General features: G+C 35.7%; 1 protein-coding gene and 1 pseudogene across 2 annotated transcripts; one reads left to right on the top strand and one right to left on the bottom strand.

Annotated features, from left to right (window-relative positions):
- Positions 1–4,665: 4,665 nt before the first annotated feature.
- On the top strand, positions 4,666–9,026 carry LOC113348395. 2 transcript variants are annotated; one of them, XM_026592148.1, is made up of 5 exons: positions 4,666–5,161; positions 6,499–6,631; positions 7,334–7,545; positions 7,667–7,840; positions 8,737–9,026. In XM_026592148.1, exons 1-5 carry the CDS (start codon positions 4,907–4,909, stop codon positions 8,821–8,823), a joined length of 861 nt encoding a protein of 286 aa, XP_026447933.1. In that variant the 5' UTR covers positions 4,666–4,906; the 3' UTR covers positions 8,824–9,026. The 2 variants fall into 2 exon arrangements, with proteins under 2 accessions (XP_026447933.1, XP_026447932.1); XM_026592147.1 differs by having other exon boundaries at positions 4,667–5,161; positions 7,331–7,545.
- Positions 9,027–10,322: 1,296 nt separating this feature from the next.
- LOC113348394 lies at positions 10,323–15,425 on the bottom strand (annotated as a pseudogene).
- Between the last annotated feature and the right edge of the window lie 1,052 nt (positions 15,426–16,477).

The following is a 16,477-nucleotide window of genomic DNA, read 5'->3' as shown; positions in this document are numbered from 1 at the left end:
TTTTTCACGTTTTATTTAGTTTTCATTCATGTGGGGGATTGTTGGAAAAACGATTAATAAAATTTTTGGGTATGTTAGGGAAAGATTGGTGCAATTTTCTAAGAGTGATTAGTTGATTAGTAGTATATCTTCACAATTAGTTGAAGTTCATGTTTCTATGGGTAATAAGTTTGAAGTTTTGTCTGAGAATACTGTTGGATCTTTATCAACTACTAATCCTATTTCTGATGATATTCTTAAGGACTCAACTCATGTTCATGCCTTTATTGCAAACTCTATTCAGGATACTGACATGTCTTCAGAAATTTTTCTGAAGATACAAATAGTGATGTGAGATCTCATTTTACTCACAAGCCTCCTGATCTGAACGATAGTAAGATTCCTCTCAAGACTGCTGATTATAAGAAGTCTGGGAAGAGTAGTAGAAAGATCCATCCCTTTAATGTTGCCAATGATTAAGTTTGAATGCTGGAATTCTAGAGGACTCAATGATCCCCTTAAACAAAGATAGGTTAGTAGTTATATTAGTGATAATAATATTTCTCTTATTGATTTAGTTGAGACTCATGTGCGACTTATTAATTGTGATTGAACAAAAAGGAACATTTGTCCTTCTTGGAGTTTTTTAGATAATTATGCTCATAACAACTCTGGTAGAATTTGGATTTGCTGGAACCTTAGAGTTTTGCAAGTTTCTCCTATTCGATCCTATGCTTAAGTTGTTTTCTAAATGTTGTTCTTCCTAAAGATAAAAGATGTATTGTTTTTTTCCTTACGGTGATAACGATGTTATTGTTAGAGGATCTTTATGGATTGAGTTAGAAGCTTTTGATCTTTTTTAATAAATATCTCTGGATCATTCTAGGAGATTTTGATTGTATTTTAGATGTTACTGATAAAATTAGTAATTCAATTATTCAAGCTTCACAATTCTCTGATTTCTGGAATTGCACTAAAAATGCTCATATTTTTGGTCTCTGTGTCACTGGTTTTTGGTTTACATGGTGTAATCAACAACTTGGTGAAGATAGAGTTGTTGCTAAATTGGATAGAGTGTTAGTTAATTTTGAATGGCTTGTTGAATTCCAACACTCTATAGATGATTTTTTTCCTCAAGGTGTTTCAGATTATAGTCCTAGTGTTGTTACTTGTTATGAGGGTAGGTATCATGCCCCCCTCCTGCCAGGTTTTGTAATTTTCTTTATGAATACCCTGAGACAAGAGTGGTGCACTTCAGTTAGAGGTAATCCAATGGTTGTGTTACTAAGCTGGAGAAAGTTAAGAAGAGATTAATTGAGCCGAGGAAAAGGATGTATGATAAACTCTCTGACCAAGCTCTGGATGCTAAGAAGACTATGATTAATACCAAGTTCAGGTACAAGCTAACCTTCTTTATAGTGTGACTGCTAGTTACGAAAGAGAATCAGTTATTTCTTATGATAGATTATCTAGATTTGATGCCTCCCTTTCTAAGCAAAAATCTAAAGTGAAATGGATGGATATTGGCGACTAATTGCAAATTTTTTTAACAATTTTATCAATGAAAGAAGATCAAGAAATAACATCCTTTCTCTTCTTTCAAGTTCTGATGATAAACTTGAAAATGACAGGGCTATTGCTGCTGATTGCATAGAGTTTTATGAAAAGTTATTTAATTCTCCTTCTCCTTCCTTTGATTCTTAGAGTATTTTGGATAATATTACGTTTGATAATTCTCTTAGTGTGTCAGATGCAACTTTGTTATTGCAGCCTATTAGTGACGGGTTTTCCAGTCATTTTTTCAAAGCGGCTTGGGAAATTGTTGGTGCTGATTTCGTAGCTGTTATTCAAAACTTCTTTAAAAAAGGTAAATTGTTGAAGGAAATTAACAGTACTTTCATCACTTTAGTTGCAAAGTGTGACAACCCTACTAGTGTTAATGATTTCCGGCATATTTCCTGCTGCAATGTTATGTATAAATGTATTTCTAAAATCTTGGCTCTTAGAATAAAGAGGGTTATGGAAAAGCTTATTAGTTCAAATCAATCATCATTTATTTCAGGGAGAGATATTCAAGATAATATGATGTTAGCGCACGAACTTTTTAGAAATTACCATATGAATGTTGGTATTGCTAGGTGTGCTTTAAAGATTGATATTAAAAAAGCCTATGATTTTGTTAGTTGGGATGTCGTTGTTTTAGTAATGAAAAAATGTGGATTTCCTGTAGAGTTCATCAATTGGATTTATTTGTGTATTTCTACAACTAGGTTTCTATAATGATTAATGGTTCCCCCTTCGGTTTCTTTGGTGCTACTAGAGGGCTTCGACAAGGCTCTCCTTTATCTTCTTATATTTTTGTTATAGTCATGGAAGCTCTCAATGCTCTTTTCCTTTTCAAGTTCAACAAGGTAAGTTCGGATTTCATCCCAAGTGCAAAGTGGTTAATCTCACTCATATCTGCTTTATAGATGATGTTATGTTTTTTTAAGGGAACTATTGCTGTTGTTAATTCAGTCAAGGATGCTTTATCTCACTTCAGTACTTGTTCGGGTCTTGAGGTTAGTATCCAGAAAACTTCCCTCTTCTACTCTGGTGTGCATAGTGACATTCTTGTTGACATATCCTTGGTTATTTTGGATGTTCTGAAGGATCTATACCTGTTAGATACCTTGGGGTTCCTCTAATTTCCACTAGAATTTCGTATATTGATTGTCTTCTTTTCCTTACTAGGATCACAAAAAGATTTAAGTCTTGGAAGGTTATATTCTTATCTTATTCAGGTTGATTGCTTCTTATAAAGGCTGTCCTCTTTGGTATGATTTATTTTTGGTTTTCTTGTATTATTCTACCTAGAAGAGTTATCAAAGAGCTCAACACTATTTTTAAAAGGTTCTTATGGGCTGGTCCTTCCCTCAATAAAAAGCATAATCCTATTAGATGGGTTCAGATATACTTTTCTTTTTCTCAAGGAGGTTTAGGAGTTAAGAACCTTGAGAGCACAAATATTGCTTCCAATCTTAGGCATATTTGGAATTTGTACTCTGGAAAGAATTTCATTTGGACTCAGTGGGTCAAGTCTAACCTTATCAAAGGTAAATATTTTTGGACTATGTCCGCCCTAGTGATTGTTCTTGGAGTTGGAGGAGAATTTTAGACTGTATAGAGTATGCTCTCCCCCTTGTTGGTACCTTTCTAGGAAATGACAAAGACATTAGTTTTCTTTTTGATCTCTGGCACCCCAATGGAAGACTTGTGATTGGATACCAGTCTCTACTATCCATGTTGTGAGTAATTTTGGTCTTTATTATGTTTCTGATTATATTAAAGATGGTAATTGGAACTTCCCTGGAGTCATGGGATTCGATAAGTCCGTTGTTTCTCAACTTTAATCTGTTGTTATTGATCAATTGGAAAAAGATAGGAAATTTTGGAAAGCTAGTCATAGTGGTGTATTCTCTATGAAACACACCTATGCTAGCGTCACTCTTTCCAGACCTGACATGGTTTGCTTCAGTGGGGAATATTTCTGATATTGTTTGTCCTCTTTGCAATACCTCTTCTGAAGATGAGAATCACCTCTTTTGCAATTGTAGATTCTCCTATGCTATTTGACAATGCATTCTGTATAAGTTAGGATATTCTAGAGCTGCTCTTCTCAATTGGGATATTGAATTGCAATGGTGTTCTGAGAACTTTATTGGAGATGAAGCTGCAAATACCATCAAAAGACGTGCTTTAAATAGTTTTATATATCACATTTGGAAAGTGAGGGATAAAACGGTCCACTCCCATCTGTTTAGTAGTATTGATTATGTTAGCTATATTATTGTAGCTGATGTTAGATTACAAGTTCAGGCTAGTAGTTTTTCTGATTTTGATAATCCTTATGTGAGATCTTTCTTATACAAATGAGGTTTTTCTTGCAAGCTTATTATGAAGAAACAAATCGCCTGCAGATAGAAGTATCCTGCTTTTGGTGAAGTCATGATCAACATTGATGGTTAAAGAAGAGATGACTCGGCTGATTTTGCTGCCCTTATTTGATATGAATTTTGAAAATCTTAATAATGGGGATAATTAAGTACTTTCACTCTTTTTAGACATCCCTTATTCCTCTCATGTGGTCGGATTACATACTTCAAGTATGTGAGCCCTCTTTAAATGCTGACACGTCGTATAAAGTAATAACAAATTTTGAAAAGCAGTTTCACTACCTAACTATTTATTTTATTTTATTTTTTAATTTCCTACTTTTTCACAAAAAATAGACAGTTAAAAAAATTCGGAGGGGGCAAATTTTTTATTTGAATATATGTCAAAAAAAAATCAGGTACAAAAAAAAAGTATGTGGCCAGACCACATCATAGCCGAGACGCGGTACGGCTATGATGTGCCCCCTCTTTAAATGATGACACGTCTGATAAAGTAGGTAATTTTTTGAAAGACTGTTTTATTACCTAACTGTTCATCTTTTTTCTTTTTTTCAACTGATTATTTTTTCTTAAAAGATGGAGCAGTTACAGGGATTTTAAGGAGAAATTTTTTTAGTTAAATAGGTGTCAGAAAATAAAGAGGGACCACGTAATTAAAATATGTGACCAGACCGGCTTCGGCGGCCGAGACGCATCTAGTGGGCGCGGCCTCAAATTAGCCAGATAAATATATCCATTCATCCGTATTATTATTGTTGTGTTTATAAAGAAAGCCGAAAGGGTTTCGTTTGAAGCCTGCTTCAGACATAAGTTTCAGAGACTAAATTAAAAACTTGTTCTCTTGGAGAAGAAGAAGATTCAAAAGTTACAATCGGAATTTAATTTAAGAGAAACAAAGAATATAATCAAAGGATTAATCGATTGATTGATTGAAAGAAAAGTGAAAAAAAATTGCAGAGAAATCAGAATTGGGAGCAGACCCCTAACCCAACATGTCTGCTATTGTGTGTGGAAAGAGAAGATCCTTCTTTGAAGAAATTTCAGCAACATCTCCTCCATCTTCTAAGAGGCTCCGCTGTTCTTCTACTTCTCCAATTCGATTTTCTCCGACTAATATTAATCCATTTTCTCATTCCTCATCATCTACCTTTATTTTACCTTCTGATAATAATAATAATTCTGTTGCTGCTGCTGCTGCTGCTGCACTTGATCATCTCATATCGATCTTCCCTGGTATGGACAAAGAGGTATAATTTCTCTCTCTTGATTGGTTTCTGTACGAAGGGGTTTCAGTTCTTATTGATTATTATGTTGAATTGTTTGATTTATTGCTGAGGATTGTGAACTAGGGTTTTATATTACTTATATTTGAAGCTTTAATGTGAAATGATTTGATTTTTCTGTAGATTCATTTTTCATTTATCTGATTCATTTATTTAGGTTGTTTTGGGTGAATAATCTTGAAGAAGTTTTGTGAATGGGAAATATTCCTTCTTTGATATTTGATTGACCTAATTTACGGATTACTCATGATTTGATTATGGTTATACCAAGGGGTTTTGGTTACAAGGAGTATATTTAATTTCCCTTCATTAGATTTGTCTTTGTATTCGTTGAGGTGTTTTAAAGCTAGTATCAAGTTATCTGATGTGTTTTGCGTTGTCTAATTTTTCTTGGTTTGTTCTGCTTTCCTTCATTGTGTTATATTATCGCGTTTGATTATCATAGATGATGCCTAGATGTTTAATGATTATGGCTTATTATCTTGGGTGTCTGTTGTTTGTTTGTCAGTGGTTTTACGTTTCAGATGTCTCTTTAATTGCCTATCTCTGTATTATTGCTACTCATACTAAAAATCATATTTTAGTTATATCATTCTTTCAGTGTTAACTTGGATCAACAGAAAGGGGTTTAACACTTCAAACTTGCCACTTGTAGATATATCTGATCCATTTCTTTATGTTGTTGTGGGTGAATAATCGTGACGAAGTTTTGTGAATGGAAAATATTCTTTCTTTGATGATTCGATTCACCTAGCTTACGGATTACTCATGATTTGATTATGCTAGCTATATACTAAGGGATTTTGGTTACAAGGAGTATAGTTAGTCTTCTTTCATTAAATTTGTCTTTCAATTGGTTTAGGTGATTTTAACACAGATCACTTATGCTTAAAAAAAACACACACCACAGAGCACTTCCTTTCGAGGTTATATGAAGTTTAGCCTTGTCTAGTTTTCTTGGTTTGCTATGCTTCATTGTGTTCATAACCTTACTGCTTCACATTCTCGGGTTTGGTTATCTTTTGATGGTGCCTAGTTGTTTTGCGATTAAGTATGGCTTATTATCTTGGATGTATTTCAGATGTCTCTTTAATTGCTTATCCCCGTATGATTGCTACTCAGTACTATAGATTCTTAAAATTCAAGTTTTAGTTTTATCATTGTTTCACTGTTAACTTGGGTCAAAAGAAAGGGGTTTAGCCCCTCAAAGCTTGTAGTTTATCAGTATTTTTATTATTATTATTATTATTATTATTATTATTATATACCTGTAAACTAAATCTATTTGGATAAATTTCCAGCTTCTCGAGAGAGCGCTCCAAGAATGCGGTGATGATTTGGATTCTGCTATCAAGAGTTTAAATGAACTTCGCTTAGGATCTGTTGAAATCAACTCAGGATCTGCTGCTGAAAGGGCTGATTTACCATCACAAGGTATGTACTGCTCTATGTTGTCTTGGTTTGAAATTTTTTTTATTCTCTCAACCTAAAAACTTTTAACTAAGTCAGAACTATTTTTAGTTATGTTTAACTTAGTTTGGGTAAACCTCCAGATTGACTCTTTTGCCTTGTCTAAAATTGCTTTACTTTTTCATCTTGAAAGTAGATAACAAGTTTCTCAAGTTCTGTTTGTGGTTTAAAATGATAAATATATAAAGAGTATAAATACCTTTAGATCTTCTATTATTAGTCTTTCTAGTACCGTCGTATACCCTTCTATTTGATGTTATCATGCTCAACTTTTCTGAGATTGAAGTATCATAAATGGAAATGATTTATGTTATTCTTTTGTGGCTTATAATTGATACATTCTGAATGAAGAACATGATCCCCTTTTAAGCGTTGTGGTAGCAGGGAGAGTTAGGTTAATGTGAAGTCTGAGAAATCTGTCTCGCATGTTCTATTCCATGTACTTATAAGGAATATAAACATATAAGTAACTTCTTAAACCATTTCATTCAGTTTGCATCAAGGTTAATTGTATGAAAGCAATAGTTCGTGTAAGTTTTCAACATCTGTCGACGTATTGTCTTCCCACATTGTAGGTTACCCTCAGAAATGTGCAGTGTTAGGGTTTCAAGGTCTTCAAATGCTTTCTCTTTTGTAATTGCTATGTGTTGTTGGTATGTCTAGAAGTCACTCCTGGAGATGATGCATCTTCTCAACATTCATTGCCTCAAGACGGCCTTCCGAAAAACGGCTCAGAATGGGTCGAGTTGTTTGTGCGAGAGATGACGAGTGCATCTAGCGTGGATGATGCAAAAGCTCGTGCCTCCAGGTTGCTGGAGGTTTTGGAGAAGTCTATCCGCTCCCACGCTAGTATGGAGGCAACAGGAAATTCTCAAAAGGTGTTCTTCAACTTATTGATAATTAGTATTTGGATAGTGTAATTCCTATCAATTGGTTTTATTATTTCCCATGCACTACACTTGTGAAGTTTTCTTTTGTAACAAGTGGTGCGTTTTTTAGGAGTACGCGATGCTGAAGCAACAATTGGAAACTCTGATCCGAGAAAACACTATCCTCAAGCGAGCTGTAAGTATCCAACATGAGCGTCAAAAAGAGTATGATGGCACGACCCAAGAGCTGCAGCAGTTGAAGCAGCTTGTGGCTCAGTATCAGGAGCAATTAAGAACGCTTGAGGTCCTCTCTCTCTCTCTCTCACACACACACACACAGAGATACATACATAAATTAATGTATTTCATCATCATGTAGAGCTCCAATGCACAAAAAATCTTAGTATTATTGTAAGAGCACCTTTGGATGAAACTTGAAATAGAAGGCTAGGATCTAGAGTGAACTTTATGAGTTAGTTCTAACTTTTTTCTAAGTAACATGTGGATAAAACAGAATCAACACTTGTTTAGGCTGAGCTTAGTAGCTGATTAAACTTTAGGATATAGCTAGGCTTATATCGAGTCTCTTGGAGATGCTGTAATCCTGACCTGTAAGATCTTTATGTAATTCTGACCTACAGAGCCGTTGGACACCAAATGAGCACTTGAATTTCCCATAAAGTCCAACAGAGCAGGTGTACAGATAAGCGCTACCATGGTAGAATATGGGTTGTAATGGGTGCTTGATCTTATGCATAAGAGGGAGTAGCTTATTGCACGCACACACCTTACTTTTATTTTGACATTTAGTTTAATGTGTTGCCCCACCCACAAAATGGATAGTTTTGATTTTTTTAACATTTTGATGAACCATAATAAAAAGAAAGATAAGAACTTCTAGATACCTGGTAGATTATATATAAGACAGCATTCAAAATACAAGGTGGGATGGCTGGGTAAGTGTCAGCATTAAAATAATGCGAACTCCAAGCTTTTTTGAATGTGCTGACTGAAACTAAAATCACTTGTTACTTGTTTTAGTAGTTACATATTAAAGTTGGCATGCTTCAAAAAAAAAAAAAAAAAAAAAATCAAAATTGGTGAATACCAACCTCCTGGATGGACATATTCTGAACTGTATCTGCTTACTTGGATAGATTCTTGTGGATGGAAAATCTCATAGTTTCATGTATTTTTCAGGTAAACAACTATGCACTTACGATACATCTGAGACAGGCTACACAAAACAACTCCATCTCTGGGCATTTCCATCCTGATGTCTTCTAAGGATCGGAAGTACAAACATGAGGCACAGAATATATGTGTAGGGAGAGTTTACCTCTTCTGTCATCTCATATGATGTAACAGTTTATATATGTTGTTTAAATGGAATAAGTAAGACTCTAAATTAGCATCTGGTTTTTTGAACTTGTTAAACAGCAAAGTATAAAAATTTAATTTGAGATTTGAAGTTTAGCTTTGATGATATATTGCCAGATGGTGATGGTATTTATTATGAGACGATGAGTCTATCGAATTTTGCATGTATTGCTATTTCAAATTCACCTGGTTATGTAGTTCCACCGATTATCACAGTAGAGATAAAGAAGCAGAACCATAAGCAACTATGAGCTGTCATTTAAAACACCAAACCTGAACATTATCTTATGCAAATTAAGTGCAATGTTTGATGCTGTAGCAGGCGGAATGCCTGGACTTCCCACCCCTGGCACTGCCTAGCAGGGGGTGTACCCTTTTTGGCTTAGTTAAAGTCCTGTGAATTTCATTTGCGTGGTTTATATTTATTTGTTTTTTGACAGATCAAAACACTCATTGATTACTGCAGATAATGTACATCATAGACTAACTGATTACTTAGAAAACCAGGTGGATGGAGCCACCATGTTTGTTCTATGAGTTCAAATTTTTCACTTGTTTTGTAAGTGCATCTGCTGCTTTATTGTTACACACTCTAGGGACACATACACAAGAATGACCAGGATACAGATATACCTGTAATAATTTCAAAGCTAGTTTTGTTATCAGCTTTAAAGTCCTTCTGTTGCCATCCTTGTTGGTGAGCTAAGTGCATTTTTGTAGCAACACCCAGGCTTAAACTGCATGAAGTATTCTATTGGCTGTCACAAATCTGCATCTTTCTGAATTAGAATTCCCAGACCTGCTAAATTCTGACATATTAGTAGTGGCGTCCGCGTTAAAGGTGGAATCCAACGAGAGGATACCATGTACTATGTGATGTTAGTTGGCTGCCTGCAATCTATGCCCAACTTTAGAGACTGCTAGTGATGTAAATGAGTAATGACTTTGGGAAAGCATGCACGGTATACTTTGAGTAAAAACATCTTAAGTGATACCTGTGGGGTTCATCTCCCAAAATTTTAGTCAGAACTCTTCTGGATACTGTTTAGCTGCTAGAAGGGATTGGATCTTGTTAACTTTCTGCAAGTAGATTGTGTACTGAACTTTCCAACAGCAGTGAGATGTCAGATGAGTTGATCTGGTTGATGTTGACCGAGTCGATATTGTGAGTATGTTGATTGACCTGTTGTCATGCAAGCAATTTGCTTATCAGTGAGCCAGTGAGACTTTCTACTGGTATCGGGTGGAATTACTGGTTTACTAGTGTTGTTAAATGCAGTAAGACTAGACACAAAACCTTCTCTGCCATCAAACCATCAACCCTTGCCACTCCTAACTTCTTCAGTGTGATTTTTTTTTTCTAACAGTTTGCATACATGTGAAAGCAAGAAGTAATGACTACTGCATCGTGAAATATTGACGTCTGCATCAGAATATAAAGGTCACAAGCAAAATATCCATGAAGAACCTTCACAAACGTGGTCTTCAATTTACCACAAGATTGAAAATGAACAATCAAAAGAAGAAAAAAAACAACAAATCCAAAAGAATCACTACACAAAACAAGAATTGAATATGCAAACCAAGTGTTCTCCTTATATGGACACACTGTTCGGTATTCCCCTCCCGGTGAGTCCAAGAGTGTCAGTCGGCAAAGGGTAGGGGCACAACAAAGTATATGGCATTTTCACAGGCCCAACTCTATTCTTCAATTGCTCATCATTGTTCATTTCCATAATTGTGTTCTCAATTTTCACCAACTTCTCGCCAAATCTCTTAAATTCTTCAACTATTGCTGTATCTTTTGTCCAATGATCAGCGCAGTCTCTCTGTCCAAGAAATATCTCATCAGCGGAATGTTTTGACAAAATTTCTATGAGAGATACTCCAAGAAGTGTCTGCAACTGACTAGTGATGGTTTTCAAGAAAACTGCATCTGGATTCTTCTCAAGTTCATCATACGCAGGTTCCCCTCGCTTCGGCATGAATCGTCTGCTCATGGTTGGACGATTTGGAAGGTAACCTGCGTATGGGTATTGTCCGAAGTTCACTGCTGTATGGAGAGCTGAAGCTATCCATATGATTGTGGTGCATGATTGAGTTAACTCTGACAAGGTTTGCATGTTTGGCCACCATGGTTCGTCTTTCAAGTCACCGTGGCCTTGGGTTCTGAGATCCTCCCACCATGATTGCAGTTCTGTATCACCTAGGATCAAGTCATCGCTTGGGTAGTAGAATGAGCAATATTCATGCGCCCATTTCTCAATTGCTGACCATATCTCAAGTCCGTCCACTGCAAATGGATAGTCTTCTATCAATAAACGTAATCCATGTGGTTTGCTCGAGTCTTCAACTGCAATGCCTCTGAAAAAAGCAAAAGATTATTAAGTTATCGAAAGAAAACAAAGGTGTATATATCAAAGATCCATGAGTCCAACAAGGAACTGCTAGCATGGCCAATAAATTCCATGCTTATAAATTACCTTTTAAGGAGATTTTGTGGGAGTGCCTGTTCTGTGAAATTCCATCCTTTATAAATCGTAGCTGACATCTCCATGGCAAATTTTGATGGAAAAACAGTTCTCTCAACAAAACTGTCCGCGTTAATGAGAATATGACGAGCCAAAGCGTTGATATTCATAGTATCTCGGTAATGAGGTTGCAGAAGCTTATAGATTGGGTGGAGAGCACTTAGGTGCCTATTAGTAGCAATTATGAATGGCTCAATCACAGCATGCGTAAACAACCTGCAAAAAAAGAATCCAGTAAAACTAGCAATTAATATCCATTATGAACCAAGGTATAGGGATAACAACTACAAAAATGATTTGCAGTCAAATAATAGTACCAATGGCTGATGAGTTGATGAACACCAGAGTCATTCACAGCCGCGTAAGCTTTGGCCAGCTGCCAGATTGAACCCTCAACACCTTCTTGAACGGGTGTGTAGACCTCATTGTAAGCACCATGGATCTCGCCATCAGGATGCACTAGACTCAGCTCTATAGCCAAAGGCTTTAAGGTCCCATCATCTTGCAGCAAGAGGAGTGTTCTGGTAGCATATGTTTTCGTCCCCGTCGTGTTTATCCGATTTAAGTATGGGATCAGTTCGTCATGATGATCTAATATGAACAACTTATTCTTCTCCAATGCCTAGCCGAAAGAAAAAAAGTTTCAACATCTTGGTTAGCTAGAAATCTAGAGAATGACAGACATAGGAAAATTTGTTGCTAATACCATTTTCACTGTCATCCCATTTAAGTTCTTCTCGATGTGTTCTTCGGTTATCGAGCTGGTGTGGTCTCCGTACAGTACAGGATCAAGTGTACTAGTTGGCGGAAACTCCTGTAGATCGTTATTCAGACAGACAGGAACCACCATTAATGTCAGATGTTATTGTGTGCAATTTACCGAAATAATAACATACGCATTTAGATTTGTATTTACCTTGAGACGGCTAATGGAAACAGGGTTAACTCCTGCAAGCATTTCTCGTCCGAATTCTTCGTCCGTCCTCCAAGCAAATTCATCCGCTGTAAGCAAACCATTGAGTCAGCTTGAAAAATTAGCTTAACTGCGCATGGATAAACAAAATGAACAATTAAATGCACACATGTAAATACCTTGGATCACTTCAGGCTTTGGAAATTTGAGGGGTTTCGCGCCATCAGAACGAAAGACTTCTTTAATCAACTGCAAGTTGATTCCACAACTTGAATTCAATAAATTGGAGTTTTTAGGCCGTCCTTGGTATCCTTTGTACAGATGCAGCACATCGTCAAAGGTATCGAATTCATTGGGTGTTTTGTCAAAAATTGCTTTTATTTCTGGACGAATGACCTGACCCACTGCCTTCACCGCATATGCCAGAAAATCCGAGAACTTCAACTGACTAAACTTTTCATCTCTTGGAACATAAATGTTCAGGTTCAGTAGGAACATTCGAGTTTCGTAGTTAGGATCTGTAATTCAAATCAATAAAATGGTAATCAGTTGGGATTCACATTAACATTCACTGAAATCTACACATTAGAAACAAGGGATAAAATGTGAGACCTTTCTTTGTTGGTTTCCGTCCTGTCTTTCCTCGCCGAGGGTAAGGCAACTCGGGTGAATTTCCGAGAACTGGACGGTTAATTCCCAAATCATTGTAGACTGCATAGTCGTAAACTCGATCCCATGCCTGAAGTTCACCAGATGAAAGTCCTTCTCCTCTGAGAATTTTGAGCTCACTTTCCCTGTATTTACGTAAAGGTTCTGGTGTTTTACTTGTCAGATAACTCTGCATTAATCATAAGCCATACATTAATTACAACAACTACAATTATGTTATATATGAAATCTTGGGATTATGAAATTACCTGGTTAGAAAAGAAAATCCGAGGTTGTTTGTAATGTTTCGAAGGGTAAACCCAAGAATTACAAAGTGAATAGGACCGCACCCTGGCACATCTTCTAGGACTAAGGTTTTGAGAAAGAAATCACTATGGTGAAAATTCTTGATGAAAAAAGCACCAGGAGTTCCGATGGATTCATCCCATTCAAATGTGACATGAAATTCTGATAATCCAGCGGTCAATGACGTTATCTTCTTCACCCATTCTTCCAAATGGGCTTCTTTGCCAACCTTTTCTCGCATTTCATTTTCTGCAATCAATGGTACGATAATGAACTAACAATCATCAACAGTTAAATAATGAGATTTGCTTTCCCGAACTGAGTTCATTTTTTTTGTAAGAATGTAAAGTCTTATAAGAGGAACATATTATCAAAATATTACACTTAAAATTCAGTGTCATGTAGATTTTGCAGAGAAAATGGCACAAATCTTATCTGACCTTGTCCATCTAAGAGTGTCCATGAACCCTTCCTCGTTAAATAATACAGTAACAATGGTAGGCAATTACTGAAGTCAAGTCAAGAAGTCTACAGTCAAGAAATCCATTTTTTTGCCAAGTATTAATAGAATTTTGCTTACAAACATCTTAGACTTGTAGACTTCTGGAAAATCATACCCATAGGACCCATAAACAATGTCATAAGAATTTTTTCTATTTCTACTATTATGTGTGACATTATCAAAAACAAAAAGCTTAAAAGAAAGCAGCCACATATTCTCAAACTACAAAAAAAAAAGAAGAAGATAGAAACAGAACTTAAAAACTTATTCATCTACCCAGATAAAAAGTCAAGAGATCAGTATTATTGTAGTAATAAAATGATAAATTCATTGGGTGATAACTGATAATACCATTGACCTTACAGAACTTCACCCAAAAAATATACTCCCTCCGTACCTATTATATCGGCCGAGAAGTAGTATTCTCTTAGAATAAGAAAATGTTTAGTTTTCATAAATTTCCTTCTACTTTTTAAATTTATTCTTACCTTGTTCCAATATAAATATTATTTTATATATCTCTATCTCACATGTAAAATTAGAATGTATGATACTCATGCATCATTAATAAGAGAGTATGTGGAAAAAATAATTTTGGAAGTGTAACTCCGCCTATCTGATGGTACTACAAAATCTTTAAACTACGCCTATATAATATGTACGGAGGGAGTAAATGTTTTTTAAAAAATAGCAAGGGGCATCTGAAACGCACCCATATTTTCAGACACCACAGTTAATTTAGGATGAGCTCAAACAGTTGTAGTTACTAGTTAGACATGGTTGCCCATATGATATGTCTAGTCTGACAAAGTATATATTTATGCTTGGCAGGCTAGATGCACTAAATTTATGCTTCAAAAAAGAAAGACGCACTAAATTTGTTTTCTTAATTCCAAGGTGTTTTCTCTTTTTCATTTTTTATATTTTGATTAGAAGATAGAAAGGTATCAAATCTACTCCAGACATCAGCCCAAAACAAAACTTATCAACCTTCTACAATACAAAACTCCATTACATATGGTGGTGGATCAGAATAAACTCCTTTCCAATTGGTAATGACTTGTTGAGTTCTCATGTATGTTGTCATATGGCCTAAAGCTGTTTATACAACCCCGCATGTTTGCATGCAATTTAACCTTAAATTGTAAGGTATGATGATCATCCCATGACAGTTGAGGTAAAAGTGGTTTATATTTTTAACAAGAAATAATTTGACCTTCGATCTTTTTAATCACGAGTTAATAATATACATGATTATTATTACCTGGGTCACCATTATCAGAACTGATAAGCTGTAAAGAAACACCTTTACCACATATCTCATGAACACGATCAAGTATAGAAGCACCGTAATCGGTCACATCCAGTGTATTTTTCTTCATCAAAACAACTGTTCCTTTAACCTTGACTGTTTGCCTGTTTGGATCATTATCTCTTTCATCTTCTTTTAATCCCAAACACTTGCCGAAAACCTCAGTGAGACACATATCTGATGATGATGATGATCAAACTATGATAATCTCAGATGTAATTTTCCAAAGAGAAGAAGAAAGAACAGGAGTGGAAAGGACAATGAGAAACCAACTGCAAAAGCTAAAGAATAATAAGTTTGTGCTTTGCAGCAAGTTTAGGTAGAGAGAAAGGAATCGAGAGAGACATCATTTTATAGTAGACTAAGACTTGACCCAAAAAAAGGTAAAGGCATTCTTGTCCCTACGTATAATAGAAAATCTAAGCCAATATCAGTTTCTTGATCATTTCCTCTGTGATTGCCTTAAAAAAACAAACGTGTATAAAATATTATTTTATCAGTGATTAAAAAAATAGGCGAGTTTCACAAGTTGGAATTGTTATCTGCATCTGTTATTGGTAAAAACGAAATTCAAGATTTTAACATGAATGTCTGTCTGACTGGCCACTCAGCCAAAACATGGAAAGGAAAAACGAAGGCAAACATTTAGTGGTGAGCAAATATAATAGACTTGCTTTTTATCTAGCTAGTCAATTTTGGAGTTGTGATGTGAGATTGGTAGTTGCCGGTTGGCGCTACTTAGAATAGTAGAACTCTTAAATCAATGATTGGGTTCACTTTGGAAAAGAAGGGAGAAGAATCAGCAACATCATGATTTCTCGACTATCTCTGTTCTTGATGTCCTCTCTTGATTGCAACAGCAGCAGCCGCTGCTTTTACTTCTCTCTCTTTCAGGTAAAAATGATTGAAATGAATGAGAGGCTCTCGAGATGTAGGGTTAGGGCATAGTAGGTACTAACGACCCACACATCTATAAGGGCTACCCAAATTGGCAACCCCTTAACCTTAACTTGACTGTATTTAGTCCTTCTCCAAACAGAGTTACCCCTTAACCTTGACTGGGCTCCAGATAATGTTCGCCCATGAGATTACAATTTTGTCCTTTTTGCTCAAATGGGGTGATTCTTCTTTTTTTCTTCCGCATGACTCCAAAGTAGCTATAAAACTCAAAACATGTGTAAAATGCATAATTTATAAGAAAAATATCAGAGAAAGCATAAACAATAGATAATAAATAGGATGTATTCTACAACCTATCAATTTCCAAAACCAAAAATATTCTCAAGATATTCATTAAAGAAAAAATTCGGTTTCCATAATTCATGGAAATCTCTGTCCAAAAATAACGA

Source organism: Papaver somniferum, chromosome 2 (assembly GCF_003573695.1).
Source record: "Papaver somniferum cultivar HN1 chromosome 2, ASM357369v1, whole genome shotgun sequence".
NCBI classification, from domain to species: Eukaryota; Viridiplantae; Streptophyta; class Magnoliopsida; order Ranunculales; family Papaveraceae; genus Papaver; species Papaver somniferum.
The sequence above is the reverse complement of the archived record's forward strand: the minus strand, read 5'-3'. Positions and strand labels throughout refer to the sequence as shown.

What these genes read in the sequence shown, in the direction of transcription:
- LOC113348395 (XM_026592147.1), top strand. Translation starts at nt 4,907, where the DNA reads ATGTCTGCTATTGTGTGTGGAAAGAGAAGATCCTTCTTTGAAGAAATT. An exon ending in GGCTGATTTACCATCACAAG is followed by an intron (nt 6,632 to 7,330) that starts GTATGTACTGCT and finishes TGGTATGTCTAG; the next exon opens with AAGTCACTCCTGGAGATGAT. An exon ending in CAACAGGAAATTCTCAAAAG is followed by an intron (nt 7,546 to 7,666) that starts GTGTTCTTCAAC and finishes TGCGTTTTTTAG; the next exon opens with GAGTACGCGATGCTGAAGCA.